The sequence below is a fragment of the Pelophylax lessonae genome (assembly GCF_965119305.1).
Source record: "Pelophylax lessonae genome assembly, chromosome: 9".
Taxonomy (NCBI): Eukaryota; Metazoa; Chordata; class Amphibia; order Anura; family Ranidae; genus Pelophylax; species Pelophylax lessonae.
Genome location: NC_138776.1, coordinates 108,719,244 through 108,742,499, shown reverse-complemented (window position 1 = coordinate 108,742,499; position 23,256 = coordinate 108,719,244). Strand labels below are relative to the sequence as shown.

Sequence of the window (23,256 nt, the reverse complement as noted above, 5' to 3'; positions counted from 1 at the left end):
AGCCGCACCAGATCCGCGTACCAAGCCCGGCGAGGCCAGTCCGAAGCCACTAAGATGACAGGAATCCCTTCTGCCTTGATCCTGCGTAGAAGTCTTGGCAAAAGCTTGAGAGGGGGGAAGGCGTAAGTCAGAAGATTCTGACCCCACGGGGCCACCTACCTTGACGCAGCCACAAACCTCTGCACCTTCCTGTTGAGCCGAGATGCCAACAGGTCCACCTCGTGGGTGCCCCACCGGAGACACAGCTGATGAAACACTGTCGGATGAAGGGACCACTCTCCGTAGTCCAACGCCTGCCAACGTAAAAATAGTGCAAAAAATAGTGCAAAGTTCATAAAAGTGGGTAATATCTTCGGTGCTGTGCTGATATCAGCTGACCAGGTGCTGGTGCTTCAATTCATAAAGTGACTTAATGCATTAATGATAATGCTGGCCACTCACCTCCTGGTTTGGCTCACAAATTATAATGAGCCAAACCAGCCTTTTGCACACACAGGTGCTGCTAGGTAATGGATAGGTTGCTTCCTCCTGTCCTCCCTCTGGATGAAGGTGCCTCAGGTAGGATATAATGGCCAGACCCGCCGTGTCAGTGACACAGTGAAGGGGATAAAGTTGTCACCTCCTCATATTCGTCTCTCCACCATCACGAATAGGTACATATTTAAAATAAACACAGCGATCTAGTGCTCTCTGTAATAACTGATTTATTGGGGTAAAAAACAGAAAAACAATCACATGGAATGGCAGTGCAAGCATGGACAGCGATAACGGGTGCTACAGCGTGTGCAGGCTCCTCCCCCGTACTTGTTACGTCGAATCAACGAATTCTTCAGCAGGGGTTATTGTGATATCTGCATATTTATTTATTACTTTGCTATTTGATATTTACTTTACTATATCCTTTGGCACTACATACCTTATACGTTTTGGATCATTTTGGTGTTAGGTGAATGCACTTTATGTAAGCAGCCATTGGTCCCCTTATCTGGCGATTTAAGCAATTAATTGGGGTCATTAAGATTTTTTCATAGTGGTCAGCGCTGAGTCACCATTCTTATACACTGTCACGGGCCCTACTTCCCCCCCCCTTCTTTTCCTCTCTTCTGCACCCCCAGTACTTTGCTATCTTCCCCAGCATGGGATTCTTCTCTCCCCCCTGGCTACTCACTCCATTGCCTGCCCCCCCCCCTTGTGCTGTCCTCCTCCCCTCCCCAGCCAGGTGCCTGGAAGTCTGCTTCTCCGCCTTCATGCTCACTGTGGACAATGAACACATTCCTTGTGTGGACTCCAGTAGAGGGGGGTGGGGCTGGTTGCTGGGGCAACTGGACGCCAGGCTGGGAGTGGCCTGGCCCCCTGCTGGGACACAAGTCCTAAGATATTATAGCTGAGTGAGAGTCTCTCCTGTGTGTAGTTCATCTTTGCTGTTTGGAAGACTGTGTGTCCCTGAGCTGCGGCCAGAGAACACAGAATCCCCTATTGGTTCCTGTGGGCCTCTTCAATCCTACAGCCAACCTGGAGTTTGGAATTATCTTGTCCTTTCCTACAATCTGGAGTGTGGATTAACCCTGGACCTGCCTGCTGGTGAGTGGAGTAACCCTGGGCCTACCAGAACTCTGCCTGGACTTTGTCACTTCCTTGTTTGCCCTGATCCGTGTGTGGCCCAATCCCTTGCTGGCCAGGACTTTGCCCGTTCTATCGGGAGCCCCCTGTTATGGACTACCCCTGCTATCTGGAACTCCGTCCTACCCACGTTGGGTCTAGCCCTGGGCACCTTTGTTTGGCCCCTTTCTTTGTGAACATACCCGCTACCGTTCAATAAAAGGCTTTGTTGGCACTCCTGCTCTCCATTTGCGTTCTGTCCCACCTACACTTCCGTCACACTGGTTGGCAGCGGTGGGATCAGAACGCTGAAGAGGATGGAGAGCAGCCCCATCACCCTAGATCTAACGCGGGGTGGGGAGTACAGAAATTGGACTGTGGCAAGTTTGCAAGAAAAGGCTCGGGAGTTAAGCCTTACCTACAGGGGCCTGTCCAAAGAAGAGCTGGTCACCGCTATTGAGGAAGCCGGCCTTCAGAGAACTGAAAGCTTGAATGCTCCGCCGTCAGAGAATGAACAGAGTACATCCGCCGTCTCAAGTCCCAGGAGCCCTTGGATCACATGGTACGAAGAGGAGATGGCTATCCTGGGGCCCGGTGCCACCTTGGATGACAAGCGGGAGGCTATCCGAAGGGCTCATGAGCGAGAAACCATGAGAGGCCTCAGGGGATATGACCCTCTCCCCAGCCCAGGAGTCGGTGGGCCTGATCGGCCAAGGGTGACTCGTAAAGACTTCAAGCCATTTTCTGAAGCTACAGGGGATGTGGAAGGGTTCTTCCAGGACTTCGAACACTTATGTCAGCTGCTGGAGGTGCCCCGTGGAGACTGGGTACGCCACCTAGTGGGCCTGCTGGAAGGGGGTGCGGCTGCTGCATACCGGACAATGAACGCACAGTGGAATCGAGATTACAGTAGGATCAAACAGACTGTACTAGAACACTACGCGGTAACTTCAGAAACCCACCGGATCAAATTCCGGGACCTCTCCTGTCATTCTGAGCCTTCCTTCAAGATGTATGCGCACAAAATCTCACGGGCCTGCCGACGATGGCTGGAGGGGGAGCAGGCCTTTACTATTGAACAAGTTGTCCAGGCCTTTCTAAAGGAACAATTCTTTGCCAAATGCCCAGCAGAGGTGCGGGAATGGGTGAAGGAGAGGGACCCTGGCACCCTTGAGCGGGCTGCTGCACTGGCAGACGAGGCCCTTGCCATTAAACCCCATTGGAAGAGACTGGTAGTCGAGCCGTCCAAAGCCCAGAACACAGGCAGACCACTTCCCAGCAACCCCCTGCCACTCCTCCGGCGCCCTGTCGCCCCAACACCATCCACAGCCCCTTCCTACCGACCTCGTACTTCTTGGCCGTTTCTGGACCGCCAGTGCTATGGGTGCAACCAGCCCGGGCATCTTCAGGCCAGCTGCCCTCAGTACCGTCGCACCACGTCTGCCAGCCACAGTCGCCCAGTCAACTACCTAAAGTTGACCCCAGAGAAAGAACCACTACCACCACCTCCCAGTGACTGGCTGACCCCCACTGTTGCCAATCCTCCTCGGGGAGTCTACAGTGTTCACCCCCTTGTCCCATCCTACCCAGAGCAGAGGCAGCGCCACCTGCAGGAGGTCCTGATTGATGGAGAGAGAACTACGGGATTTCGGGACACTGGGGCCTTCCTCACCATTGCTAATCCCCGCGTGGTAAAACCCGAAGCCATCAAGCCAGGCCCCGGGTTCTTTATTGAAATGGCAGGTGGTACTACGAAACACATCCCCAAGGCGTCGGTTTGCCTTGACTATGGGTTTGGGGAAAAGCGCTGCCAAATTGGAATCATGGCTGGACTACCTGCGGACATTCTGCTTGGAAATGATTTAGGAGAGCTACAGTGCCAATACGTCGGAGCTGTGACCAGAAGCCAAGCCAGCCACGGCCTGCCCGCCGAGAAAACCCAACGGGACTCCCCTTCTGCCCTGGATCCGGTGAGTGTTACCAACCCTGACCAGAATACCATCCTGACCTGGGACCGTGAGAAATTTAAACAGGAACTAGACTCTGACCCCACATTGAGCAAATTCCGGTGCTATAGGTGTAACCAACCTGGGCATCTTCAGGCCAGCTGCCCTCAGAACCGTCACACCACATCCGCCAGCCACAGTCGCCCAGTCAACTACCCAGAGTTGGCCCCAGCGGAAGGACCTCTACCCCAGCCTCCCAGTGACTGGCTGACCCCCACAGTGCCCAATCCTCCTCAGGGAGTCTACAGTGTTCATCCCCTTGTCCCACCATACCCGGCAGCAGGACCTTCAGTAGGTGAGCCTATTACCACAAGTGCCTCCAAGGAGACCTGCCGAGGTCCCCCTGTCGGCACTTGTAAAATAAAAGGGGGAGGGGTTGTCACGGGCCCTACTTCCCCCCCCCCCTTCTTTTCCTCTCTTTTGCACCCCCAGTACTTTGCTATCTTCCCCAGCATGGGATTCTTCTCTCCCCCCTGGCTACTCACTCCATTGCCTGCCCCCCCCCCTTGTGCTGTCCTCCTCCCCTCCCCAGCCAGGTGCCTGGAAGTCTGCTTCTCCGCCTTCATGCTCACTGTGGACAATGAACACATTCCTTGTGTGGACTCCAGTAGAGGGGGGTGGGGCTGGTTGCTGGGGCAACTGGACGCCAGGCTGGGAGTGGCCTGGCCCCCTGCTGGGACACAAGTCCTAAGATATTATAGCTGAGTGAGAGTCTCTCCTGTGTGTAGTTCATCTTTGCTGTTTGGAAGACTGTGTGTCCCTGAGCTGCGGCCAGAGAACACAGAATCCCCTATTGGTTCCTGTGGGCCTCTTCAATCCTACAGCCAACCTGGAGTTTGGAATTATCTTTTCCTTTCCTACAATCTGGAGTGTGGATTAACCCTGGACCTGCCTGCTGGTGAGTGGAGTAACCCTGGGCCTACCAGAACTCTGCCTGGACTTTGTCACTTCCTTGTTTGCCCTGATCCGTGTGTGGCCCAATCCCTTGCTGGCCAGGACTTTGCCTGTTCTATCGGGAGCCCCCTGTTATGGACTACCCCTGCTATCTGGAACTCCGTCCTACCCACGTTGGGTCTGGCCCTGGCCACCTTTGTTTGGCCCCTTTCTTTGTGAACATACCCGCTACCGTTCAATAAAAGTCTTTGTTGGCACTCCTGCTCTCCATGTGCGTTCTGTCCCACCTACACTTCCGTCACATACACCATAAACTGATAATGTAAAAAATCCCACAGTAGATGAGATATTATAGCGCTTGCTAATATATGGAGGGACTAAAGGGAGTTTCTGTACTGTGTGAATGGGCTATAAAATTTCTGTAAAACATTAAAATGGGCTGTACCCCTAAAACATGTACATAATGATAAACATTTCAATTCAAATAAATAATGTGACCAAAATCAAGTCCAACAGTTCACAGTATATATAAAGTGCTGAGTGACATGAATAATAGTTCATTGGTGACTCAGTGGCTGATAATCCATAAAAGTGCCAATAATATAAGAAAAAGTGCTCGTGCTTGGTGCTGTGTCCTCCAATGGATAGAGGTATCCAATCATGCAGATAATGGGAGCAAGATGTGAACTCACCAGTGTTGGGTCTCAACTACCATACGGCAAGGAGACCAATAGAGCTTGAGTGACCCTCCAGGTCAGAGTAATGGTATCTGCTGGGCTCCTATCCCTCTCGGCCAGAAATCCCCCAGGTGTGGAAAACGGGGCTCCTCACGGTTACTCCCGGTGTAGATTTTAGGGAACAAAAAAGGATAGGCTCCGGATGGTGTAATACCATTAAACAGATTTATTGATAAAATGTAGACAAAGCCGGTTAAAAATACACAAAAACGCCGTACAAAACCCTATTGTGGATGTCAGTAGCGTGGAGAGCGGCTTGCGTTCCAGGCTAACTTCCGGGTATGACGGCGTGCGTTCCACCTGACGCGCGTTTTGTCAGAGCGTAGTGACGTCTTCAGAGGTTTTACAGAGATTTTATAGCCCATTCATACAGTACAGACACTCCCTTTAGTCCCTCCATATATTAGCAAGCACTATAATATCTCATCTACTGTGGGATTTTTTACATGTTCATTTTGCACCTTATAGCAGCTGCTCATCCATTTATTTATTCTATTTAACTGATCAGGCACTCCTAGGCACGGGGAATATATTCTGTTGAATATATTTATCTACAATAAACTGATAATGCTCCTCTCCCACAGCAAAGCGCAGAAAACACTGGTGACTGGCACATATTGGAATGTGAAGGTAGGCATCCTTGATATCGATAGAGGTGAGAAAATCCCCCTGAGGCAGGGAGGCCACCACCATTCAAATGGACTCCATTCTGAACTTCTGTACCCGCACAAAGCAGTTTAGCGCCTTGAGGTCCAGGATTGGACGCACTTTGCCTTCCTTCCTGGGGACTGTGAACAGGTTTGAGTGAAAACCCTGAAAATTTTTCCCGAGGTCAGAACCGGGACAATCACCCATTGAAGAAACAGGTCTTGTTCTGCCCCAAACAGACCCTGTAAGCGGTCTGGAGACAGGCTCAAGTTGGTAGGAAAAAACCTTTCCGGGGGACAAGAACGAAACTCGATCTTGCAGCTGGATCAAATGATATCATGGACCCACTTGTTTTGCGCTTTGGAAGTCCACGGGTCCGGAAACCAGCGAAGACATCCCTCCACCCCCGATACGGTTGAGGGCACACTTTCATGCAGAAAGAGCCTTATCCCCAGGTCTGGAGAAGCCCGATCTTGGCTTGCCACACAGGGTTCGTTTGGATGCTCCAGAAGAGGCCCTGAAAGGCTTTAAGCGCTTGTCAATCGACCCTGAGGGACGAAAAAACTTCTTATGAGATGAGAAGGAAGGCCCGCGTCTACGACGAGGTTCCTTGCCCTTAGTAGCCTGTGGAAGAAAAGTACTCTTCCCACCTTTAATGATGTCATCCAGGGTAGCTCAACAAAGGCGATCTCCTTGAAAAGGAAGATCAGTCAAGGCCTTTTTTTAAGTCTGATCCACAGACCAGCACTTGAGACAAAACACGCTGAAGTACCACTACCAAAACAGAGAAGCGAGCCATCAGGAGAGCCGCATCCAAAGGGGCATCACAGATATACTGCAGCCCCTGGACCAGCTGGTAAAGGCAGGGTGGAGCTGTTCCCCCTCCAGGTCCCCTCCAGGTGTAGGAGCTTAGCCCACTCGGTCAGAGTTTGCGACACAATGGTGAATACCAACCTCATTGCCGAACCAGCCAGAGTGTACATAGTGCGGGCCACAGCCTCCGCCTTCTGGTCAGCCAGATCCTTAAAGGCCGGGGACTCTTGAACCGAAATCATGGTTGCCTTGTTTAATCTGGAAACCGGAGGGTCCACCACCCATGGCACAGTCCTCTTCTTAAGAAGGAACTCCTCATAGGGGTAACGCCTAGTAAAGAGCTTAGGGACCCCACGGGGATGCTTTGGTAGTCCCCACTCTTTAGCGACACTTCTGTCAAAATAGGGAGGGAAAGGAAACACCTTTGCCACTTTGGATGGCTTGCGAGAGCCAAAAGCCACCTGCGCCTCCGTTGCAGAATCCGCTGCGTCCTCCATCTTCATGGCCTCACGTACAGATACAATCAGTGCATCCACCAGTGCCTTTTCATGTGTGATTACAGACATGGAGGAATCATCCTCACTTTCAGAGGATTCCAGGCGCGTGGTTGCAGACCCAGCCAGGGTGCGACACGTCTGTGGCGGTCGAATCAGATTTAGGATCTGAGACAGATGAGGCAGGGGAAGGTGGGGTGCTTTTTGCTAGCCCGTCGCCCGCAAGCCACCTCCACCCGGGACACAAGGGACTCCAGGACTGCCGCCAGTGCATGGATAGATGTTTGGGACCTGGAGGGCCCGCAGCCTCAGAGAGGGGATCAGATGGGGAAATGTGCTCCAAAGACACCATGAGTCACCAGGGTGACCCCACAATATGTGTAAAACACTGCTAAGAGACAACCCCACCATGCTTGCAGCACCACCCGGTTGCCAGGCACAAAGCACCAAGCGATTCTCAGAAGAGAGGGAGAAGACCCCACCAGACTCTCCACCAGAAGAATCTGCACTACACGTGTGGCGATCAGGAAGTAAAATGATCCAGAAGTCAGCACCAGGGAAAGAGGAGGGGCTCCCACTGCCGAAATCGCCGCCCACAGGGCTCCACTGTCATGGCCACTGCTATTTCCAATGGCAAACCACAAGAAAATGGCTGCTGGACTACACAAAACGGCAGCTATGTATAGAAACACACAGGCTACAACAAAATGGCAGTACCACGAGGCTTACAGAGACCCAGGAGGGAGACCAGGCCTCAAGGACAGATCCAGGCAGGATGGGGGGAGGGGGGGCCTGGTAGGAGACCCCACCAGGTACAACCCCCCCTCTGCACAATGGATTGTCCGGTCACCGGCGGCGCACCCCTCCCCCGGCGTCCATCGCCAGTTAGCGCTCTACCCGCCATCCCAGGAAAGTGGCCAGACCACCCAAATATCCCCAGTGTGGGGGGGGGGCAGGATGAGAGAGACTTGGCAAGGGGGGGGGTGCCTGCGGAAAGGAGGGGAACCCAGGGGTCTGACTGTCCCAAATCCACCCCAAAACCCTCCAGGCAGAGAGGGGGGGACAGCTACTCACCATGCCAGGAACCAAGCTGGCATCGATCCAAACAGAGTCCCTCTCCAGTGAGAATGGGGGGGCTGTCAGCCAGGAGGAATGCTGTGACTCAGGCCGAGACCCAGTGTAACGTTAAAAAACCCTACCTCGTGAAAATTCCCTACCCTCGTCACTTCCTGTCATATACGTAATGGAACAGCTGAGCAGCTTAGCAGTGCGCATGCTCACAGCTCCGGATACGTCATTGAACAGCTGAGGAGCTTAGCAGTGCGCATGCTCAAAGCTCCTGGGGGTAGGGAAATTTCACGGTAGTGTGTTGTAACGTTACACCGCATCAGCTGTTGCCGCGGTTACAGTAAAACATCTCGGCTGCAACATGAATCATCTCCGCGCCTACCCCTGTCACTTCCCTGATCTCGGCTACTAAATGTAAAAGCGGAGGGTGTATGAAAATGTAAATCACGGAGATCTCGGCTCCGTGATTTATATTTTCATAGACCCGCCGCCGCTTTTACATTTAGTAGCCAAGATCAGGGAAGTGACAGGGGTAGGAGCGGAGATGATTCATGTTGCAGCCGAGATGGCAACAGCTGATGCAGGGTAACGTTACAACCCACTACCATGAAAATTCCCTACCCTCCGAGCATGCGCAATGCTAAGCTCCTCAGCTGTTCAATGACGTAGGTGCACCGGAAGTGACGAGGGTAGGGAATTTTCACGGGTATGGTTTTTTCACGGAACACCGGTTGTATGCAACCTCATGAGAAGTTAAACTCGCAGGCCAGTCCCCGTACAGTGGGGCTAGGTCGCGGCCAACCCAGCGTGGAGCTGAGGTCTGGCCAGACTGGAGTGACCACTGGATCTAGATTATCCAGCCTGTCGCCTAGTCCGGAAGTTTATTGTAGATCTCACAGGAAAAAAATCCAGGAGAAAAAACGTTTCTATCCAAAAAAAAATGTTGCCAGGACCAGAGATCCCAACAAGGAAATAGGTCTTTACTCCTGACGAGGCAGAAAAAAACTGAGTGGCTATAGCAGAGAGAGGGAGAATACCCCCTGGGACTGCCCATGGGTGTAGCCAGAATTCTTTTCTGCCTAGTGTCCTACACCTGTAGGGGGCAGTATAAACCAATGGTCATGAATCTCAGGAGTTGTGTCCATCAATAAACGAAAGAGAAAACTTTTTTTTTTTCCAAAATGTTTTTTTTTTCCTTTGTTTAGCAAACAATAAAAAGCCCGGTGGTTATTAAATACCACCAAAAGATCATAAAATGATAAAAAATGTAATATGGGTACAGTGTTGCATGACCGCGCAATTGTCATTCAAAGTGAGACAGCAGTGGAAGCTGAGAATCGGTCCGGGCAGGAAAAGGGGTGAAAGTACCCAGTAGGGAAGTGGTTAAGCTCCTATTTGCACCCGTGCATTCCAGAAATGTGCGCGTTCCTGCCTTAGTTTATGGAACATGCAAAAAACTTGCTAAAAAACTCATCAGGCTTATAGTGCTGGCAATTGTTAATGTCGCCTCAAACGCAGCCAGAAAACACACATTCTGTCATGTGGCAAACACGGGCAGGAAATAAAACGTCCTGTGTGCAGAAGGCCATAATTACCAGCTACTCTTTTCCTATGAGTGAGCTCGCTGTGTTGGGGAGAGAGGGGTTTCATTCAGAAAGTGGATCTGTCCTTTACATTGGTTTTACATCACAGCGCCGTCTAGCGGCCAGCACGGCTTCCAGCTCAGGACGCCGCCGCTGTATCTATAACAACCAACCAGACCCCCCTCCCCCCAAGCATGTAACACCGCCCCTTTCAGGTGTCACAGGCGTTCCGTCCCCGCAGAGTGTGACGTCAGGCCGGGGCGGGGCCTGAGGCGGAAGTTGTTGTTGATGCTGCAGTGGAGGTTGTTGTCTGTGCTGACAGAGCCGGGATCAGAGCCCAAGATTTCCCCCGAGAGGTGCGGGGACAGACAGGCCCGATGAGCCGACATTCTCCCGTCTAGCGGGCTCTATGGAAGTGATGGAGAGTCCCCTGAACCTGGTGAGTGTCCCGTGTTCACCCCTCCCGGATGTCCATAGGTGACCTCAGGTGAGGGGCTGAGTGTAGGGGGTCAGCTCATAGAGGCCACCCATACACACTGCTACTACACAGAGGCCATCCATACACACTGCTACTACACAGAGGCCATCCATACACACTGCTACTACATAGAGGCCATCCATACACATTCTGCTACTACATAGAGGCCATCCATACACATTCTGCTACTACACAGAGGCCATCCATACACACTGCTACTACATAGAGGCCATCCATACACACTGCTACTACACAGAGGCCATCCATACACACTGCTACTACACAGAGGCCATCCATACACACTGCTACTACATAGAGGCCATCCATACACATTCTGCTACTACATAGAGGCCATCCATACACATTCTGCTACTACACAGAGGCCATCCATACACACTGCTACTACATAGAGGCCACCCATACACATTCTGCTACTACATAGAGGCCACCCATACACACTGCTACTACACAGAGGCCATCCATACACACTGCTACTACATAGAGGCCATCCATACACATTCTGCTACTACATAGAGGCCATCCATACACACTTCTACTACATAGAGGCCATCCATACACACTGCTACTACATAGAGGCCATCCATACACACTGCTACTACATAGAGGCCATCCATACACATTCTGCTACTACATAGAGGCCATCCATACACACTGCTACTACATAGAGGCCATCCATACACACTGCTACTACATAGAGGCCACCCATACACATTCTGCTACTACATAGAGGCCATCCATACACACTTCTACTACATAGAGGCCACCCATACACACTGCTACTACACAGAGGCCATCCATACACACTGCTACTACATAGAGGCCACCCATACACACTGCTACTACACAGAGGCCATCCATACACACTGCTACTACATAGAGGCCATCCATACACACTGCTACTACACAGAGGCCATCCATACACACTGCTACTACACAGAGGCCACCCATACACACTGCTACTACATAGAGGCCATCCATACACACTGCTACTACATAGAGGCCATCCATACACACTGCTACTACATAGAGGCCATCCATACACATTCTGCTACTACACAGAGGCCATCCATACACATTCTGCTACTACACAGAGGCCATCCATACACATTCTGCTACTACATAGAGGCCATCCATACACACTTCTACTACATAGAGGCCATCCATACACACTGCTACTACACAGAGGCCATCCATACACATTCTGCTACTACACAGAGGCCATCCATACACATTCTGCTACTACATAGAGGCCATCCATACACACTTCTACTACATAGAGGCCATCCATACACACTTCTACTACATAGAGGCCACCCATACACACTGCTACTACACAGAGGCCATCCATACACACTGCTACTACATAGAGGCCACCCATACACACTGCTACTACACAGAGGCCACCCATACACACTGCTACTACATAGAGGCCATCCATACACACTGCTACTACATAGAGGCCATCCATACACACTGCTACTACATAGAGGCCATCCATACACATTCTGCTACTACATAGAGGCCATCCATACACACTTCTACTACATAGAGGCCACCCATACACACTGCTACTACACAGAGGCCATCCATACACACTGCTACTACATAGAGGCCACCCATACACACTGCTACTACATAGAGGCCATCCATACACATTCTGCTACTACACAGAGGCCATCCATACACCCTGCTACTACATAGAGGCCATCCATACACATTCTGCTACTACATAGAGGCCACCCATACACACTGCTACTAGATAGAGGCCATCCATACACACTGCTACTACATAGAGGCCATCCATACACATTCTGCTACTACACAGAGGCCATCCATACACATTCTGCTACTACACAGAGGCCATCCATACACATTCTGCTACTACATAGAGGCCACCCATACACACTGCTACTACATAGAGGCCATCCATACACATTCTGCTACTACACAGAGGCCACCCGTACACATTCTGCTACTACACAGAGGCCACCCGTACACACTGCTACTACACAGAGGCCACCCGTACACACTGCTACTACACAGAGGCCACCCATACACACTGCTACTACACAGAGGCCACCCGTACACACTGCTACTACACAGAGGCCACCCGTACACACTGCTACTACACAGAGGCCACCCGTACACACTGCTACTACACAGAGGCCACCCGTACACACTGCTACTACACAGAGGCCATCCATACACATCCTAGATCAGAAAAGCCTAGCCTGGGATGGAAAGGGTTAAGCCCCCCCCCTGTGTGTGTATAACGGGGGGGGGGGGTTGGTCAGTAATAGAAGAGCCCTCATACACAGTACAATGTCACCGTACAATAGGGTTGTCACATCATCCCTTTAAACCTGAACGCGTATTTATAAGGGGGTTTAATTACCGCCCTGATCACCTACAGAACCGTGTGATTATTATTAGTGTGGATGAAGTGGCAGCCACACTGTGCAATCAACTTTATTTTTCCCAAACCTGTGTAACATACGAGGTCCTATCCAATCAGACAGGCCCTTGCACTACACAGTTGTTGGTAGATGTAACAGAGGTTATACAATCAGATCACAATGTGTATGGTGAGCTGTAGGCAATCCACATTTCTGGGTAGTGAAGGATGTCTGCCCCTCCCCTCCTTTTCTGTGGTTCCTTCCACTGACCCCTACTTCACTAAAAGACAAAATAGTCATGGGGGGAGCCAAAAAGTGCAAGGGGGGGGGGGGGGGGGATTAGGGCATCCATCAGAAATGTCTGGTGCTGGAGACTTTTTGGCCACTGTAAATCTGCAAGCACTGATAGCAAGATAGGCAAGTTCTAATCTATTTTTTATTTCTTTTAACAGGCTAGAATTTCTTTACTAAACCATTTTATTTATCTAATAATGGAGGGCAGACAGTACAATTACAATTCTATTTAATGAAGGGGGAATCAGCGGGCCCTGCTCATTAGAGCTTACAATCTAGGAGGGAGGGTGAAAAGATACAAAAGGTAATAACTGTGGGGGATGGGCTGATGGAGAAAATAAAAGTACACTGGTTAGGTGGGGGCAGGATAGGCTTCTCTGAAGTGGAAGGTTTTCAGGCTAAAGTTGGCCATAGATGACTCAGGGCTGATAGAAAACAAACTGAATGGATTCCCTATCTGCTCAGGTGAGGTGAATGGGCCATTGTATTCTGCTATTGGGACTCCACCACTGGCAGAACACACTGATTGGCTGCAAGTGCTGATCGATGGAAGATCTACCAACAGTCCCATTTAAGAGGAATGGATGATTAGATCAACTCCTCTCAATGGCAATGGCCATAAAATAGATTGAAATTAGTCTGGGCAAGCTGAATTTTGATCCATCTATGGCCAGCTTGAAGCAGAACTCCACCCTAAAGGAGAAGTTCTGCTTTATAATCCCCCCCCCCCCCCCCCCACCACCACCACTACATTTAGCAGTTTAACATTTTTGTTGTGAAGCGGCAATAACGTTTTTGATAGGTACTCCCTCCCACTTCCACTCAGATTGCCTGGGCAATCTGAGCGTCCCATGTCCCGGAAGGCTGCAGGACCATTCACAAAGTGTAGGCGCAGTGGCAAAGATTCACTGCCGGCTTCCCAAAGTATACAGGCCAATGCTGGGGACCCAAAGACTGGCGAAGAACCAGCCTGGGTGAGGACCGCTCTGGATCCCTGGACAGGTAAGTGTCCTTTTATAAAATGCCAGCAGCTACACTACTTTTTTTTTTTTTTTTTTCTCCAGGGTGAAGATCCTCTTTAACCACTTGCTTACTGGGCACTTTCACCCTCTTCCTGCCCAGGCCAATTGTCAGCTTTCAGCGCTGTCGCACTTTGAATGACAATTGCGCAGTCATGCAACACTGTACCCAAATAACATTTTTATCATTTTTTTTTCAAACAAAAGGAGCTTTTTTTGGGGGGAATTTAATCACTACTGGGGTTTTTATTTTTTGCTGAACAAACTAAAAAATACCAACATTTTTGAAAAAAAAAACAAAAGGTTTTTATAGTTTTATTTTTGCTAATTTTGCAAACAGGTAATTTTTCTCCTTCATTGATGGGCACTGGTGGGCGACACTTATGGGTGACACTGGTTGGCACTGATGGGCACTGATGGGTGGCACTAGCCTGCACTGGTAGGTGGCAATGATAGGCACTGGAGGATGACGCTGATGGGTGGGCACTGATAGGTGGCACTAACCTGTACTGATAGGTGGCACTGATGGGCAATGATAGGCACTGGTGGGCACTGATAGGTGGCACTAACCTGCACTGGTAGGTGGCACTGGGACACAGATGATCTTCTCTTAGGAACCGATGTCCCTCTGACAGCAGCCATCGACCGGCTTCTTTTTCTCCTCATGCTAACAGCGTGGGGAGAAAAAAAGAAGCTGATCTCCAGCTGCTGTTTACATTACGTCATCAGCTGCTGTCATTGGCTGACATGGGCCGGGATCGGCCTCTTACACAGATCTGTGATCAGCATGGACTCTCATGGTCTCGCTGATTACAGAGTGCACTGGAGGACATGCATGGGCTTAGGGTTCATGCTGTAGCTGTCTTCCGGCTATAGCGCGGACGGGAAGAGGTTAAGTTCACCTTGTCAATCCATTATGCAGCCAGGGGGCCCCATGTTTTGAACACTGTGCGGCATGGTAATAGCACACTTTAAATGCTTAGTACCTGGACTTCCCAGCAGCCTCTGGTGATGTAGTGTATGTTTTCCACACCGGACATTCCTTTGCTGTTCCTCACTTGTTTTGCTAGGTAAGGTTATTCATTAATATATGCCCTGGGCTGCTGTCATATTGTCATTATAATGCTATGATGTCCTTATATTAGTCACTACCTGTATTCAGCAGTATTATGTTAACTGGAGGCACCAGGGGGGTCTTGTATGTCTGATGAAATCAGAGATTTTCTCATAGCTATTCTTTCGCTAAGTCAAAAAGCTAGAGAGACCATTTTTATTTTTTTTTTTAAATCACTTTTCTGTTGTCTGTTCAAAACCCGTGATTGATTTAATAAGGGGTAGAGAGTGAGACTGTTCACTTAGCAAGGTGAGTTTTTACCAAGCTTAGATGAAGTCGTAATTACTTTAATCTATCAGTTTTGGGCTAGCAAAAATCCTTTTTTTTTTCTTCTTAAAGATTTAATTTTTGGTTTCTTTTGCACTTAAATGAGTATTTAAAGTAAACCCACATTTTAGTGAATATACTAGAATACATTGATAAACAGTTTCTACTACATTGGTAAATCAAACTACTATCTTAAAGTGTTTGTTACCCCAGCATTTTATATTCCTGATGTGTCTGATCATGTACCATGTACTGATATAAAAAAAAATATTGTTCTTTGTATTGTTTCCTTTGTGTGAAATCCCTGGTGCTTCTGCTAGACCCTCTGCTTTTCTATTAGAAACTGACCATACTAAGCAGGAGAGCACAATGTGGTCAGTTCTCTAGCTATACTCGGAACTCCGCCTGCTCTCCAATGATCAGACTTGTCCTGACAACCCCCGCCCCCTCCCCCCAAAGCCTTTCATTAGAAAATTCAGTGTGCTGCTGCTTCTCTTACTGCAGCTGAGAAGAGAGGGAATGTGATCATTTATTTAAAAAAAAAAGGGGGGGGGGGACATTTTTTTTTTTTTTTTTTATTTTATATTTATACTCAAATGTTTTGCCTTTCATTTCAATTTTAAACTTATAGGTTGTTTTTACAAGGTATTCATTTACAATCACTTTAAATATGTTAATGTTCCAGATTGTACAGGTAAGCTCCTGAAATCTACTGAAGATTTTGATCTTATTCACACTTTAGCTGAGCGTCTTTCGTAATTTTTTTGGAGGGGGGGCTGTTTGTACTGGCTTATTTGCATGTTTTTGCACCTGTTTAAGGCCCCTTTCACACGGTCCGCATTCCGTTGCGGTCCGTTCTCTGCTCAGCGGGGATCGATCCGCCGATCCCTGCTGAGCCGGCGGGTGACAACTCCGTCTCCGCACTTTGTGCGGAGAGGGAGGTGTCAGAGCCCCGCTGCTCTCTATGGGGAATCGGATGAGAGGGGACCGCCTGTCCGCTCTCATCCGATCCCCAGGACGGATGGAAAATAGGGTTTCCATCCGTCCTGATTTCACGGACAGGATCGGATGCGGATGGCAGCGGGTGTCAGCGGACATGTTACCGCTGACATCCGCTGCTCCATAGGGCTGAATGGGGCATCCGATCAGATCGCCTAAAAAACTGACAGGCGGATCTGATCGGAACGCCCGTGTGAAAGAGCCCTTAGGGCTCTTTCAGACGGCCGCTCCGCTGTTCTTATCCGCTGCGGGACTTTTTTTTTTTTCACGGAGCGGATGACACTTGTGTCATCCGCTCCGTGTGTCCGCATATCATCCCATCCGTTTGCGGATGATATGCGGACATAATGTAAGTCTATGGGCATTGCGGATGTCACCGCTGACATCCGGTTTTCCTTCCTTTCTGTTTTTTACACGGAGGAAAAATAGGGTTCTGTTCTGTTCCAAAAAACGGAACAGAACTGAAAGGAAGAAAATCGGATGTCAGCGGATGGTATTCCGCTGACATCCGCAATGCCATTGACTTACATTATGTCCGTATATCACCCGCAGAAAAATAGGATGATTTGTGGACAAGCGGAGCGGCCGTGTGAAAGAGCCCTTAGGCTTCAGGGTTTTTCTTTTCTTTATTTCTTGGAAAGCTAGTTACAGGGCAAATTTTTCATGTACTCCCGCTGAAGTCAGGAAGGGTGATTCTGCCCCAAAAGGAACCCATGTATTTTTTAGAGTAATGAGTTTCAAGTGATAATATATAGTACTCAGGTGTGAATGGACATCACTCAATAATAATAAGTCAAATCGCAGCTTATTGCTGGCAATGGAAGCATCCCAATAGTTCTTGCACTACTTTTAGCGACTTCAGGGACGACTTCAATTGACACCTGTGCATTAATCCACACAGATGTCTTTAAAGTCGTCCCCAAAGTCAGACTGAAATGCAGCTTTGAAATGGTGCATGTTCAGATGAAGTCGCACAATTTCAAAGCCATGTTCAGTGTGAATGAGGGCATAGTGCTGAGCATCTCTGAAGCTTCAAATCACTCAGATGTGAATGAGGCCTAAAGAGGTTTTTGTTTATTTCAAATAAAACTAAACACAACAGTAATCGCCCATTCAGACTGGTGCGACGCGACTTGCTGGGGGCGACCTGTGGAGTCGCAGTGCACGCTGTGCACCGCGACCTTGGCGCGACTTGCAGGGACTTCATATAATTGAAGTCAATGAAAGTCGCCTCCAGGTCGCCCCAAAGTAGTACAGGACCCTTTTTCTAAGTCGGAACGACTTGTGTCGCTCCTATTAGAACGGGTCCTGTACTATTCAAAGGCGAGCGACTGACAAGTTGTGCTAGTGTGAATGGACCCTTAAAGGGACCCCCTAGACCCACTTTAGGCACCACTTTTTGACCTAAATCTCTTAATGTTGGTTCTGTTTCCTCTGCTGGGAAAAAAGCCAACACAAATATGTTTGGGTATGTATGTATGGAGTCTACAAATGTAGATGCTGACAAATTCATATAGTATTCAGGATACAGCCAGCTCAATCCTTTTGTCAGTAGACTGCTTTAAGGAGCTATGATGTGTGGGCTTTCCACAATAGTATAGAAGGCACTTTATGGCCGCTAAATGCAATTTTTAATGCTTACTCCCTGATTGTTGTATTTCATCCAGATTTTTTCAGATCTGCTTAATCAAAACCTTTTCATATGATGGCTCACAACAGAGCTGCTTGTCTGTGGGCCAGTGGCAGTAATAATGCCAAGGCACGTAGAGCAGTATCCTGATGTGGTCTTAAAGTGACCAAATCTTCTATTAACAGGCTACTTTAAGAGCCAAACCCACCATCCCACTGCAAGGGTTAATTGCTCATTTTAGTTTAGGGGAACAAAAAAAATGATTTACTTACCCAAATCACCCCCCTCCTGCAGCTAGACCAATCCTCACGGCTCCTTATTCCCCAAGCTCCAGTGGTCTAGGGTCCTGACGTCATCAAGCCAAAAGTAGGGTCCATAGCCCTGCATTGAACCTGATGACACAGAGGGAGTCCACCAGTGGATTGTGGGGGAAAGCCATCTGCCAGGGGTTTGGAAAATCGGGTAAGTAAAACCATCCCCCCAGACAAAACCATTTAGTAAACCTTGCTATGTAGGTGCAGCCCCATTTCAAGGGTTAATTTAAACATTTTCTGGAATTGGGCTTTAACTCTAATGCTAACATTACATGACCAAATATCCAAGCCATCATCTTGCATAGTCTGGTTGAAAAAAGACACAAGTCCATGTAGTTCAACCAATCAATCATCTGTAGCAATCTTTATCCCTTATCATTGTTCCGCGATCCCTTTGGGCTGTAATGGTGGCATGCAATAAAATGGCAGCTTATATTCCACTTGCACTACTGTCATGGTTTGGATTCAGATCCCTCCAATGACACCTCTCTGCTGTCACAGGAGCAGATTGACAGCCTAATACCTCTGTGTCACCGCCATGAATTGTTTTGTAGAGCAAATCTCTTCCCTGTGTCATGTGACTATATTACATATTACCAATCAAAAGCTGGAGCAAAATTTCCTTCTAGGCGGCACCTTTTGAAACAGGAAGCTGACCAGCAGGATCATGTGACCTGATATTAGAATACCATTTTCCAGTACTCGTGTGTTTTTTTTAACGTGTGAACTGTGAGTTTCTCTGCTGAACTGGGTTTATTCTGGAGCCTTGTCTTGGAATGGCTGTTGCTATTGTTTTTGATATTTTAACAAAGTTAATGGTTGCCTGTTGGTCAGTTTTTAGGTAAAGGTTTCTAATAATAAAATATAGCAAATTTGCTGGAGCAATTTGGATCATGCTTTATTTTGGTTTTTTTGCCTTCCCCTGGATCAAATGTGGGTATAGGATTGTATAAAATGTTTTATTTCCTCTTCTATTGGTTGAACTAAATGGACTTGTGTGTGTTTTTTTTATTTTTTCAACCAGACTACTATGTAACAGCAAGGCGTTGAAGATTTTTAATGATTGATCACAGCAATGTTAATCCCAGTATCCTTTTCTTGTACGTACAGGCACATCAACAAAGCAGGAAAGCAGACAGGTTTCTGGCCACAGGGAAATATGAAGAGGCAATCGCTTGTCACAGAAAAGCTGCTGGTATGTCCTTTACTGGTGTATAAGGATAATGTGATCTTTAATGATTCCTACATCATAGTGTGTGATATTTTTACAAAAACATTTATGATGAAACCTATATAGGGTTAATATCAAAATATATGATCAATTATGGATATATAATGTATATACAACAAAAGTGAGTACACCCCTCCAAATTTTTGTAAATATTTGAATCTATCTTTTCATGTGACAACACTGAAGAAACAACACTTTGCTACAATGTAAAGTAGTGAGTGTACAGCTTGTATAACAGTGTAAATTTGCTGCCTCCTCAAAATAACTCAACACACAGCCATTAATGTCTAAACTGCTGGCAACAAAAGTGAGTACACCCCTAAGTGACAATGTCCAAATTGGGCCCAAAGTGTCAATATTTTGTGTGGCCACCATTATTTTCCAGCACTGCCTTAACCCTCTTGGGCATGGAGTTCACCAGAGCTTCACAGGTTGCCACTGGAGTCCTCTTCCATTCCTCCATGACGACATCACGGAGGTGGTGAATGTTAGAGACCTTGCACTCCTCCACCTTCGGTTTTGAGGATGCTCCACAGATGTTCAATAGGGTTTAGGTCTAGAGATATGTGTGGCCAGTCCATCACCTTTACCATCAGCTTCTTTAACAAGGCAGTGGTTGTCTTGGAGGTGTGTTTGGCGTTGTTCTCATGTTGGAATACTGCCCTGCAGCTCTATTTCCAAAGGAAGGGGAATCATGCTCTGCTTCAGTATGTCACAGTTCATGTTGGCATCCATGGTTCCCTCAATTAACTGAAGCACTCATGCAGCCCCAGACCATGACACTCCCACCACCATGGTTGACTGTAGGCAAGACACACTTATCTTTGTACTCCTCACCTGGTTACCGCAACACATGCTTGACACCATCTGAACAAAATTAGTTATCTTGGTCTCATTAGACCACAAGATATGATTCCAGTAATCCTTGTCCATAGTCTGCTTGTCTTCAGCAAACTGTTTGTGGTCTGAGCACTAACAGACTGACCCCCCACCCCTTTAACCTCTGCAGCTATGCTGGCAGCACTTAAACGTCTATTTCCCATAGACAACCTCTGGATATGTTGCTGAGCATGTGCAGTCTACTTCTTTGGTCGACCATGGCGAGGCCTGTTGTGTGTGGAAGCTGTCTTGTTAAACTGCTGTATGGTCTTAGCCACCATAGTGCAGCTCAGATTCAGGGTCTTGGCAATCTTCTTATAGCCTAGGCCATCTTTATGTAGAGCAACAATTCTTTTTCTTTTTTTTTTCCAGATCCTTTAGAGAGTTCTTTGCCATGAGGTGCCATTTTGAACTTCCAGTGACCAGTATGAGCGAGTGAGAGCGATAACACCAAATTGAATACACCTGCTCCCCATTCACACCTAACACCTAAAACCGTTTTTTTAACTGAGGAAAAATAGGGTTCTGTTCCGTTCCAAAAAATGGAACAGAACTGAAAGGAAGAAACTCTGATGTCAGCGGATGGTATTCCGCTGACATCCGCAATGCCATAGACGTTCATTATGTCCATAAATCATCCGTGTGAAAGAGCCCTTATACAAGCTGTACACTCACTACTTTACATTGTAGCAAAGTATAATTTCTCTGTTGCTCATTGACAGACGTAGTCCTCGTTGATTCAACACACTTGGGTTATGCTGCCCTCTACAGGAGTAGGACTAGACAGGAAAGAAAACGTTCTGGCCACACCCTAGGGGCAGTCCCAGAGGGTATATCCTCTCACTTCCTGCTCTAGCAAATCAGTTTTTTTCTGTCTAGTTAGGAGTAAGGACCTAGATACCTTGCTGGGATCTTCGGTCCTGGCAGGATTTTTTTCTTAGAAAAATTTTTTAGACAGCTTTTTTCTCCAGTGTTCCTGTGAGATCTTCAAGCAAGAAAGCTGAACTGGGCGACGGGCTGGATGTTGAGATCCAGTGGTCACCCCAGTTCAGCCTACGAGCGCGTGCAGGCCATAGCTCCGCGCTGGGTCGGCCGCGACATAGTCCCACTGGACGGGGACTGACCCTGCGAGTTAAACGTCTCGCTGAAACGCCAAAGACCATGAGTCACGGCGTCTGGATTGGTCGACAGCCCTCCCACCTCGGTGGAGAGGGCTACTGTCAGGAGTTGGCGCCCGCCTGGTTCCAGTATGGTGAGTAGTATGTTCCCCCTTTCCCCTTGACGGGTCTTGTGGTGAACGCGGGCCCCTCTCTGTAATGGTAAGGATGGGTCTTCCCTCTATCCTGTAACATGTCACAGATCCCCCTGTTTGAGTGTGATTTTTGTGAACAAGAAGCCTGGAGGCTTGGTTTGGGAGCTGACAATCTAATTGCAAAGATGTTAAAATGATTGAAGTCAGGGGCAGTACTAGAACTTTACTGTGATGGTGTAAGGTATCCTACCTGTCAGAAGCCACAGGGCGATGTCTATACATGTATACTGCATTCCAGATCATATTCCTCCAGCTAAGCAGATGCCTCCCGACGGCCACGGACCGCATACGGCCCGCCAGGGTCCGGTACCGCCGACCATGCTGACCACCATGAGGGTGAAGGGTTGTGAGGCCGAGATCCTTCTGCGGACATGCCGCTATTCTGTGCATGCCGCCGCCATTGTCTGGTAGTTCGCACGAGGCCGCCATTTTGGCGTAGCCTCGTGTCTCCAGCATGGGGGCGGCCATGTTTGAGGTGACTCAAACACCTCGTGGAGCTAGGGGAGGCGCCGGAAGGCGTGCAGAGGGGCGGAGCCACCTCCTTTCTTCCCGGGAAGCCAGCCAAAAGACTTCCTGTCTGTTCTAGACAATGCTGAAACAAGTTGCATTTTGAAACTCTGAGCAGTAAGTGGTGAGCTTTGGGGTCTATCTCTCTCTCTCGCTCTATAGGGGTCCCTAAGCAGGCAACACTGAGGGGCTTTGTGGCGCTGGGGGTCTGAAAAAAAAAAAAAAAAGTTTTATTTGTTTTTGGCAAATTGATTTTTCCGGGCAGTATCTGGAATTATCATGGACCCTGCCACACAGGTACCCCCACCGGTTTCCCTCGGGGGGGCCGCGGGACCCACCAGTGCACAGAGTATGGATGCATTCACAGCAGTTTTGAAGTCTTTGGTGACTCGGGTGGAGACGGCCTGTCAGGAACGGGGGTCAAGAAAGCGACCCCCGCCTACCCCTATATCGTCTGAGACTTCAGATTCAGATGCTGAGATGGTTATTGCAGCTGCAGGTCCCTCTGCAGGGGCTGTTATCTCAGGTAAGGTTTCCTCAGACAGTGAGGAGAACGTTCATGCTTCCGCCATAAATCAGGAAGAAGCATTGGTGGACGCACTAGTTGTGCGGTTCGGGAAACCTTAAGACTTGAGGTTTTTCCGGCAGAGGCAAATAAAAAGGAATTTCCCTTTGGTACTAGCAGACCCACCAGGACGGTGAAGGTTTTTTCTTTACCCAAGTGTTTGGGTAAAAAGATTAAAAAGGTATGGGATCATTCTAAGCGTAACTTTACTAGTTCCAAGAGCATTACTAGACGCTATCCGTTTGAGGAATCCCTCATTAAGAAATGGACGGTATCACCAGTGGTGGATCCACCTATTTCCAGACTGAATAAAGCCACGTTTTTTTTCAGTGGAGGACGCTTCGTCCTTTAATAATTCGGTGGATCGGAAGGTAGAAGCGGAGTCCCG

At 48.6% G+C, this 23,256-nt stretch overlaps 1 protein-coding gene across 1 annotated transcript in view; it reads left to right on the top strand.

Moving 5' to 3' along the window:
* The first annotated feature begins 10,099 nt into the window (after window positions 1–10,099).
* NRBF2 (nuclear receptor binding factor 2) overlaps window positions 10,100–23,256 on the top strand; it is a 32,636-nt gene continuing 19,479 nt past the window's right edge. Inside the window, exons 1-2 of the mRNA XM_082266816.1 lie at window positions 10,100–10,281; window positions 19,485–19,569. Of these exons, the coding sequence (XP_082122942.1) occupies window positions 10,252–10,281; window positions 19,485–19,569 (115 nt within the window). The 5' untranslated portion in view covers window positions 10,100–10,251. The remainder of the gene's footprint in view (window positions 10,282–19,484; window positions 19,570–23,256) is intronic.